A 10,666-nucleotide genomic window follows, 5' to 3' on the forward strand; every position below is an offset into this window, starting at 1 on the left:
ATCAAATGGCCCCTTCTACAAGATCACAACGTGTTGCGATGAGACATGTGAGCTTGTAGACGGCCATTTTGAAAAGAAATTGCAAGCTATTTTTTTTAAACGGCATGTATTCTGATTCTGAGGCTTCTCTCACCCTTTGAAGTGTACTGCCAGCTCTCCCGTTGGGGTTTGCTTTGCTCTCGGGTCGGCGACAGCGAGGAGTCCTTGTCCGAAGAATCCGTCGGGCACTCCTCCGTCTTTGACGTCTGCCGCTCGGGCTTCCCGAACTTCTCGTCCAGCTTCTTGAGTTTCTCGGCGCAGGCCGCGAGCCGCTCCTCGCGGGCGCGGCGCTCCTCCTCCTCGCGGCGCCGGCGGGCTCGCTCCACGGCCTCCGAAAGCTCGGCCGACACAAACTTGGCCCTGGGTGGGGGAGCCTGCGTCAAAGACTGGCGCTGCTGGTGCTCGTCCTGCTCGTCCAGGCGCTCGCCCTGGTGGGCCGGGCCGGGCCCCAAGCTGCTCTTCTGCTGGGTCTGGAGAGGGGAACAGAGGAAATCAGTTCTCTGAAAACCCTAGGTTTCAAACTATTTCATGTCAAGGACCCCAAACATTATGTCATTGGACACCCCCGGAAGAGAAGATATGATACATGTTCAAAACGTTTGCTGTGAAAGAATATATTCAAAGATTGCGCCACATTTTCACAATAAAAGAAAAGCAGATCTACAAGCTCATAGCACAGGAGTCGCGCTATAAACTTTAACCGTTGGAAAAAATGGCAGATCTACAAGCTCAAGATAATGGTTAAAAGGTAAGGCGACACAGATCTTAATGGGTTCAAATGTATCCAGGTCTTAAGATTTGCTCTTCCTCTGTGTTACACCATTTATACCGTCTACACCATTTATGAGATTCTTTACCTTGTTGGATTACTGCATGGATTAAAGCAAAAATAAAATAGTCAGGCCAAGTCCCAATCTGTGATTTGTGAAACAGCGTGAAAGGATTCCCCCCTCTGTTCACTAAACATTAGCACAATATGTAGAATTATATTATATTATATCTGAGAGACCGAGACCATTGTGGTTTATGGAAGATGCTTCTGAACAGGGCTTCTACTGCGAGTTTGACCAATTCAAACATTTATTAAATGTTACAAGAAATTGTATATGTAGTATTAAGGTAGGGCCCTACTTAATCAGCCACATGCTTAGGGTTATGCCCATGTACTAGTTTGCACTAGTAAAACATGGTCCACACCAGTTCCAAGTGAGCTGGCAACTACCACTGCTGGGTCACCCCTTCCTCTCTCCGACCTGCCAGCAAAGTGAAACCCGGCACCGAAGGAGCCCATCAGTGAGGCAGAATGTCACATGTCAGCCAGCGTAAGGGAAGCACCCGTTGGACTGGTTCTCAGTCACGGTCTGAAGCCCAGGCCCACTTCTCTCCACAACTGGGTGCTGACATAAGGCCAAGACCATCATGTATTTTATATTGGTTTTATTAACGGAGTGAACCACCATCATGTCGGGTGAAATGCTTGTTTCTTTTATTTAGTCACAAGCTTGTGTGTGAATACATTGATTCAAAATTTAGAAGAAAAAAAAACACTGGCACACTTTTTTTCTACAAGTGAGCAACAATGTGAGCTTGTAGCAAAAACAAAAAAAAGGTTGAAATACGGAGATGTAAGGTTTCTACCAGAAAGCAACAATATTTTAGCTCCATTTGAATTACCTGGGTCTCTATAGGGGGATATCTGACACTGGGCTTCCGGGTGAGATCATGGTGGTGATAGGGGTAAGTCTCCTCAGGGGTCTCTTGAGGATACAGTCCTTCGGAGGGCTGGCACTCACGCTGATGCTGGTTCTCCCTCGCCCACTCCGCCCTGCAAACACAATCACATTAAAATGAGGACCTTTGTTCCCACATTCCTTTGCTCAACAGCCCAACAAAACACAAAGGCCGGGCGGCGGTCTTTTCAAAACTCTTTAGAGATAAGCAGTCTCACCACATCTGTTTCTTTTCACCGTGTTCATCTTCATCGTCACTGAATTTGAGCTTCTCGCCGTAATCAACTTCTTCATGAATCCCTGGAACAAGAAAAACAGATTTAAGACAGGCAACAGATCATTTTAAATGAACAATTCAAATAATGTGACCCATGTTATAATCTCATAAATACATATATAATTATATAGATTTTGAAGCCAAATCCACCCTTCCACCACATTTTACATACTGTGAGGAGTGGAATAAGATCCACTTTGGTAAACTCACCCAAGACTCAGAACAAACAAATAGGATACTTAAGAGACCTTCTACACTTAAATATTAAATTAAATGCATATTAATTTCATATTTAACTGTAGAAAGTCTCCATTCTAGATGATTGAAGTCACTTTAATCACTGCGTGTCCTTACCAGCCCATCCGTCCTCAGTGTCAACGTCAAGCTCATCCAGGTCCTTCAGGTCTTCTGGGTTGACGATGGCTGGCCGTGAAGGTCGCTCACCCGGACGGCGGATGGGTTGAGATTGAGAACTGAGGCGAGGCGAAGCTCGGCCGAAGCGATTCTCTCTCTTTACTTCACCACTAAACAGGGAGAGGGGAAACGGTTGAATGAACTGGCAGAGGTCAACATGTTTTCGTTGGGCCTATTGGAACCATTTACGCACAGTGGCTGTAACAGAACTTACTTGACGGACTCTGGATTGGTAAAGTTTTGCCTGAAGCTGGGTCTGTTGTCAAAGCGGGCTGGGGCCACCACGGTGGTGGGGACATGGGCAGTGGTGGGGACATGGCCTGGGGCCTCACGGGTGTCTTTGGAGCACATCTGACAGAAGACAGGGCGAACAGAGCAGATATTAATTAAATCTATATTATTGTTAATAGTATCAGGGATATGAGCCATCTTTAAAAGTCTACTGCCGCAAAGTCTCAAATTGCCTTACATACAAATATTACGGCAAAAGTTCAGTCAACCGACAATCATCAGGCACCCGATGCCTGATGAACGTCAGTTGACCAAAACCTATCAATAATTTACTTGAACCCTAGCATTCCCATTCTGGAGAGGTAGGACATTGACTGAAAATGGTACATCTACAAGCTCACGACATCACGGCGAGGTTGTAGATAAACCATAGTTTATGTTCAAACTATGGTTGGTACTTACGAATGCAGGCAGCATGTCGTGGTAGACAGCCGTCGGGGTGCGGTGGTTGTGGCTCTGCAAGGCAGTTGGGATGGTTGTCCTGCGGACAGGCTGGGCCGGTCGCAGACTGGGCTCCTTGGGGTCTGGAACCGGGGACTGGGCTGTGACAGCGCTGGAGGTGGTGGTGGTGGCAGGGCCAGCGGAGCCGGTGATAGAGGCAGGGTGAGATGAGGGTGGAGGCGTGGCGGTGGTCTCAGCCATGGCACTGAGCTTGCCCTCGGGGTCTGCGGGCAGGCCGAGTGGCATGGACGAAGGTTGGAGGTTCCTCCCACCCCCCTCCCTCCAGCTGGTCACATCTTGAGAGGGAAGGAAACGGTGAACATTAAGAAATGTACAAATTGCACCTTTTTAACTTGACTTTTGTTCAAGCACTTTACTATTTTGGGCATGTCAGGCAAAAGCTTTCAAAAGTTTCAACTTTTTTCAAAGATGACCTACAAGCTACGAGTTGTAGAAGAACCAATTGCTGCTGATGCATAATGAATGTGTTTATAATGCAATAAATATTGGTGGGGAAAAATAAAAGACTGGGTTCAATAAAGGCTTCACATCAATTTCAGACTTAATGTGGCCATTCTATGACAGCAGTTCTCTATGGCTTCATATTTGAGTCGAGGTTGAGCCTGATCGACCAACATTTACTTCGTAATAAAGACAGCATGGATGTGAAAGGGTCTAGCGGCTAGACTCTAGCCGACGATGTCACCTATCCCCAAATGTTGTCAATCAGAGCCCATTTGACTTGAAATGATGAAAAACCATAAGAGTTAAGATTTCAGAACATGTTCATTTTGTTAGAAATGAGCAGCATCGCACGTTACCACGACAGCAGCGAATAAAAGCAATTAAGAATGTGGGTCAGCTCCTTCTATGAACCAATAAATCACCAATATTTCTCCCCATTGTCTTGCCAAACCTACTCTGGGGGCGGAGGCTTGGTCCGGGCCCATACGACGGATCGAAGACGCTTTTTTCCTTGCCAGCCTTGTCCTGTTCCCCAGCTGCCTTCAGCGTGGGAAATTCCTCGTGAGAGAAGGGCTGAAGTCGGTTTGAGGCCCTTGAACCTGCAGTTACCATGGCAACAGGCATCCAAGAAAAAACAAAATGTCAGCCCGACACAAGTAAACAGATGCAGTGTTGCAAACATCAAAGTCAAGGACCATAGTGTAGGGTTAACAGTTAAACAAATCAATTTAGTTGGTTATAAAAATGATAATTGCTTAAAAATAATCAATTATTAATCAATCCATAATTTGGGCATATATTATAGGTGACAGTGAAAATAGCCCATTTACAAGCTGTTGCACTGCATTGTGAGCTTGTATGTTTGAGACTACAAACTTTGCCACTCTATTGGCACCTGCCACCAAGTGTTAGAAATCTGATTAAATATCAATATAATTTGTTTCAGTGTGTCATACACTATGAATTAAGATGACTCACCACCTTGCTCTAGTGCCTTTCCATTTAGCTGGGCCCATTGCTTTGGTCCACCTGCGTTTGTGCTCTGTGGAAATCAAAAGGATGCAATTACAAAAACAAAAAAACTGGGTGAAAAATCCAACAGTGTGCTAAATCATAATCAAAATACACCAAGTACAGAACCAACTCATGTCAGGTTTAGTAAGTCTTTAATCGACATATGCAACCAACTTGTTCAAGTCTAGTTTTTTTCTGAGAAAACTGATCTCACTAAGCTCTATGAATAGAGGTAAAGTATGCACTGGCAATAATACCAAAAATGTGTTCTCAGGGCTTTATTCCTCCTCTGTGTAATGCACAAAATAAATGACCATGAGTGTTTTACAAAGGAACACTTGTGTAGGCTAGAATGCGTGAAAGCAAACAACTTTATTGTAGGATCGAGTTGAAAACATGTATCCCAAAATTACAGTACCGTTTCATGCCTAGTCATTATTAATATTTACCTATATACACCTATATTTATGCCAGTGGAAAAAATAAATATAGTTTCCGACTGTACCAAAAACCATAATACTAGAGTCAAAATGGTTCCATCCCTGATTACAATGTCAGTGAAGTTCGATAAAGCCCTTCACACCCACATACCTCCTGGCTGGCTACTGCTGTGGGCTTCTGAAGATTGGACACAGATTTCTGTAAAGCCAGCTGCGGCTGCAACTCCGGCAGCTGTGCTGTTGATGCAATAGTACTGGGGACAAGAGGGGGAAAAGGGGAAAAAAGACGCCATCAGAACATCAGCACATTAGGGCTGAACGATATATATTGAATTCATGATGTAGTGATGTGACAGATATGGCTGTGATAGAAGTGTCACTGTTCTCTTTCACACGCCAATAATGTCAACGGCATAAACACAGCGGATGTGCAGTGCTCATGGAACATGAAACACAGCGGATGTGGAGTGCTCATGGAACGCATTCAGCTTCACTTTGAGAAATCATGGCGGTGACATCGCCAAAACCAATGAAGCCAAATATTATTATCCATATCCACTTAGAACAGCTGTGCTCTAGCAATTTTATTACAACTTAGGAGGCAATGCTTATTGACATCAGAATAAATGTTCCGGTTCCATAGTTTGAGAATATTTGTGAAAACAATGGTGAAATGTATTAAACATTAAATACACTATTAGAACTACAAGTAACTAGGAACCATACCAGCTTCATTGGATGAGTGTCTTAATGTTACTATGGGATGAACCACCTATAAGATGTTGAGAGTCCCTAAACAAGGACATTCAGACCACAAAATATCTGATCGACATATCAGTCTGGCCGACATATTGGCCATTTGACTTTTGTCGGTAGTGGCAATTGTGCAGCCGATGTGTCCCCATTTCAATATGAGAGTAGGACCCAAAAATATGGAATAGTTTGGGATCTAGTCCTCACCTCTTTTGATCTGGCTGTTCCTGCTTGTTTGCCCATCCTGTTCCGTCTTTGGGCACAATAAACACGTTGGGATCGTTTCCTTTGTTTTCAGACTTCAGGCTCGGCAGGTGAGCAGGTGGGGGCATGCGGCGGGCTGCAGCCACTTTGCCAAGACTTTGTAAGCCATGTCGCGGAACTACTGGGGGAAAATGAACAGAACAACGGAGAAAGGAAGGAGAAGCGGAGTGGTACACAGTATGAGAGCCAATACCTGTCCAATTACATTTGTCGTTACAACATTTAAAAAGCATTGTATTATTGCTTGCTGTCGGGCAGAAACCTCAGGTCCGTATTTCAACGTTTTTTTTTATTTTAATTAATGGCCTACTTCATCATGTGTAACAGTAGCTAAATTAGACGATCTATAAACGCACCACATTTTGAGTGGTTACATGTGTCTCAGTGTTTGTGAGCTTTATACATAATTTAGCCAATGAAAAGTATTAAAAAGATCTTGCAAGTTAATAATAACTACACTGAATCCATTGAAAGGAAAGGTACTTTCCATACCCCATTTCTTGAAGTAACAGTTTTGGAAATGCACGGTTTCCGCCCAAAGCAATGCAAGTTAAGCCCATTCACTGACTTGAATAAGCTTAACTGTATGCATTCTAAATATTTCAGCTGGCTTGTCAAATGCATTTCATTAAAAACAATCTGTATGGCAACAGCCTCTGTAAACGTACAGAAATTATGATGAATGGACAGCATCTTACCTGTGGTTTTCTGAGTTTCTATTGACTTTCCCTTGTACTTGTCAAATAGGCTGAGTGAGGAATACTTGCTTTTCCCATCCTTGGACTTGGTTATTTGCCCCAAACGATCGGACATTGCGATGTAATGTCATCTAGTATGGAAATTTTTGTTTGCGCCGCTTTCCAAGTGCTTTCTGGTTCTGTCGAATGAGAAGAAAACTAAATCAAGCATGATGCAACAACAAACTGAAAAACACACCTATTTTTAGACCAAATACCCGTTCTTTGTATATTACAAGTGAGATATTACAAGTGAGTAATATGAAAAAATAGCTGAAACTTACAAATAGTATGCTACTTAATTAAAAATGTCTTATCCATGAACAAAAAGGTACAAAACAAATGACAACATTTTAGGAGCAGGACATAAACCATCACTCCAAGTCATGAAATTGAAAATATAATGCAGCCATGTATAAAATACCAAGCACAATGACTAATGAAATTGTCAAGCTTAGACAAACATCAGTCAGGATATTATTTCTACAGGCTTCAAATTAAGATTAATTACACTGCCCTTCCATTCATTTGAGAGTTCAAAAACAAGGCAGACTGCCAGTGGCCTAGTAATGCACACATCGCACAGCCACAAACAGAGAAAATGTAACCATTACAATTAAAAATACAAAAAAGGAGACGGATGAGCGTTTTGTCCAATTACTTCAGTTTTAACATATTCACCCACAAGAATATGATGCTGGCCTGAGACACTCAGAGCAGCGGAGATCTATCTGGACCAGTGGTTCCCAAACTTATTAACTTGAGGCCGAAACTAGTGAAAATAGCCGAAAATAGCCGAATCTACAAGCCATGTTTTGGGCTTATATACATTGAGTATTTTTTTGTCAGACCCACTGTTTCAGAAGCACTGATCTGGACCATAACAGGACATTTGCTCACTGCTGCTGGTGAGCATTCAGCATTAACGCGGAGCCTGACACCAATTCCTGTGGGTTCTTCGATCCGCTACCAATTTCTAATATTCTAGGGGTGCCGTTGTTTGTGTAAACCAATAGCTGGAGTTTTCCTATCCTGAGAGTGAATTGTTTAGAGTTAAGCATTATAAACTGACAAATGTTTCTTTAAGGGTCGAAAATAAGTAGTTAAAACTCAAAATATATATATTTGAAACCATTTCAATACTCTGCCATATCAAAACTGACTCTGCCTTCTTGAAAACATGTATTTTCAAACACCTTCCTCTCACTCAGAATGCTCTAGTCTGATTTAAGGGTGTTGCGTTTATGTGATTTTCCAGTGTGAAACACCAGCTGAGTCATGTAAGTTGCCTTGGACATAGAACCTAAAAGATTGCAGGTGCAGAACCAGGGAGTGGTTTCGTTTGACAATATGAGGGACCATACTGCGGTCAATCAAATTATGCCATTAATCTCTCCCTCATGCGCAGGCATACTGTACCGATATACATACCGTAAAGTAAACCTCTTCCGAAAAGAAAAACATTACCATTGCAGTCTGGAAAACCACAGATCGGTTGAATGTGAACATTTGTGAACCCCCCCCCCCCCCCCCCCAAATATGTTGCACATAGCAGATCCAGATGCAGTCCATGTTGGCTAATCCGAGATTTACAATATATCAATCAACTAGTACTATGTGCAATTTCAAAATAACTGCACAAAACTTGACTCCATGGTACACTATGATGTTGACGGCTTGTGTAAAGCCATCCTCTTGAGTATGTCTCGACATGGGAACCCTGGCCTTCCAATGAGGCACTAAAGTGGACACTAAACACAAGGCTACTACTGGGCAGGTTTTTTACTTTGCATTTGTATGGACCATTAAACAGTATATAGAGTATATATTTGGGGGTGATGTCCAAGGCTGACAGATCCAAGGCTACAGATAGACCCTTCTTAGTAAGGTGGTCGATATAGATAATGTGAAATGGCTAACCAAATAGCATTTATCACCAGCGAATCGCACCAATGCCTCGGTGGTCGCTCGCCCAAAGCCGACGCATAGGCGTTACAAATGGGCACAATTTCACAAAGCAGCCGCCGGTGCCGAATAACAGTGTTGAGGTTGTCGATGCCGGATAAACCCATTTAATTTAACCGAGACATACGTATACAAGTTATGTCCGTGAGATCACAAAGCGTAGCTTGTCGTAATGCCGTCATAACTGGAAGACTAGAAGAGTGTATTTCTTTTCTCGTTGCATGTACAGTAGAAGTGAAAATGCAATTTGAAATCGTCGACTGTGACATTTTGATTTTTCTGAATCCGCATCAGAACATTTTGACCTCGCTAGACCAGACCCAGCTAGCTTGTTTCCCCTCGGACGAAAAATGCTACTGTCACACAAAACGGCAAATTATGTATCGTACGCAAATAGATAACTACTTTGTATCGTGTAAAGGGGAGGCAATTTGATTAAACTCAAGCCGAGTCGGTGACAACCTTACAGAGTTTTCATGGTTTAATTAAAGGCGACAACAAGGTCCTTTGATGTTAGCAAGGCAGCCGAACTAGCTAAAAAATACTAGCCAAAGGGCTATGTAAACACTTACATGGGTTGCTTATATGAAACCAGCATTTAAGAGGGCCTAGATGAATTGTATATTTGTTGTATATTACATATATTTGTTTATTACAAAAACAAATTTGTGTTTTATTTAGGGTTGACCACCACAGAAAACAGTGCTAGGTTGGCCGGTTAAAAAACGAAGCCTTTAGCTCCGCAAACTACAGTACAAGTTCCTGGGCTGGAAATAGGAAAACAAACCGCACAGAGACAGACAGGGCCTAGCTGAGCCTGCCCTGAATCAGTACCAATTTACATTCGGTGTCCATTTTAAAACGCGGTGCCGTTTAGATTACATTATCCAAGAAACATTTCTACCGTTTTTCTCCAGCGTTCCGTACCAAGGAAGACGGCCGATGGAAATATAGGACAAGACGATTAAAAATGGCTGCTGTGCCCAGAACAAAGCAACAATAAAACTGGGCAGTCGGAGGAGGAGAGCGAGTCCCAAAAAAGAGCAAAATAACCCCACCGCACGCATCCGTAACTTACCGATTAAGCGATTTAAATTAACTTCAGGTCAGTGGCAGGGATATATTTCCACGATTTGCTGTTTCTTCAAAGGATGGACGGCGATTGTACAGCCGAAGGTTGTTCCTTGCTCCCGTGAAGCAGTGAGTGTTGTTGCTGGGGACCAGAGCGGCCTGGATGTGGATATGAAGCACTTCTTCTTCCCGTACACCGTCACACGTCGCTGGGGGAGGGACCAGAGGCGAGGGCTTTAAATCTAGCGGCTCCCATTGGCAGCATTTCAATGATTCTGAAACTGACCTGTGTGACCCAATTGATTGATTGATTGATTGAATACTTTATTAACAGTTTGCAAATACCGGTAGTTGGTTATAATAACCGTTATACAATGGTGCTAAAAGGGTAACGCAAAAAACCCAGAGGGCTAATTGTTTCCATTGTGATCCTGTGTATTAAATTCTTAGAGACAATATTATAATACATGCTTGCTTTACAGAAACAAAATAAAACCAACTTTATTAGGAAAAACGAGTTAAAAAGGTTAAGAACTAAAATAAATGTAAGCAAAGGGAGGTTGGGATGCCTACTTTCAAGATTTTTGAAAATTAAAAATTGCATATTCTATATTCAATTCATCAAGAGGCATATACAATAATATACAGACATCATCAACATTAGTAGCAATACACGTACATGTGTATGGGAAAATACAAAATAATAGGCCTACTGCTATATCATTTTAGACGGGATATGCAAAATAGCCATTCTTTAAAAAAAAT

At 42.6% G+C, this 10,666-nt stretch overlaps 1 protein-coding gene across 7 annotated transcripts in view; it reads right to left on the reverse strand.

Annotated features, from left to right (window-relative positions):
• prrc2b (proline-rich coiled-coil 2B) overlaps positions 1–10,057 on the reverse strand; it is a 34,249-nt gene extending 24,192 nt beyond the window's left edge. For 4 of the 7 annotated variants that reach the window (XM_083794031.1, XM_083794028.1, XM_083794033.1 and 1 more), the window contains exons 1-12: positions 9,909–10,057; positions 6,827–7,005; positions 6,072–6,249; positions 5,263–5,365; positions 4,636–4,699; positions 4,113–4,256; positions 3,154–3,488; positions 2,675–2,811; positions 2,401–2,570; positions 1,988–2,069; positions 1,714–1,864; positions 134–509 (exon numbers count right to left, since the gene is read on the reverse strand). In XM_083794031.1, coding sequence (XP_083650157.1) covers positions 134–509; positions 1,714–1,864; positions 1,988–2,069; positions 2,401–2,570; positions 2,675–2,811; positions 3,154–3,488; positions 4,113–4,256; positions 4,636–4,699; positions 5,263–5,365; positions 6,072–6,249; positions 6,827–6,941 — 1,855 coding nt within the window. In that variant the 5' untranslated portion in view covers positions 6,942–7,005; positions 9,909–10,057. The remainder of the gene's footprint in view (positions 1–133; positions 510–1,713; positions 1,865–1,987; positions 2,070–2,400; positions 2,571–2,674; positions 2,812–3,153; positions 3,489–4,112; positions 4,257–4,635; positions 4,700–5,262; positions 5,366–6,071; positions 6,250–6,826; positions 7,006–9,908) is intronic. The other 3 variants (XM_083794034.1, XM_083794029.1, XM_083794030.1) reach the window with 2 other exon arrangements.
• Between the last annotated feature and the right edge of the window lie 609 nt (positions 10,058–10,666).

This window comes from Protomyctophum parallelum (assembly GCF_964188405.1).
Source record: "Protomyctophum parallelum genome assembly, chromosome: 21".
NCBI classification, from domain to species: domain Eukaryota; kingdom Metazoa; phylum Chordata; class Actinopteri; order Myctophiformes; family Myctophidae; genus Protomyctophum; species Protomyctophum parallelum.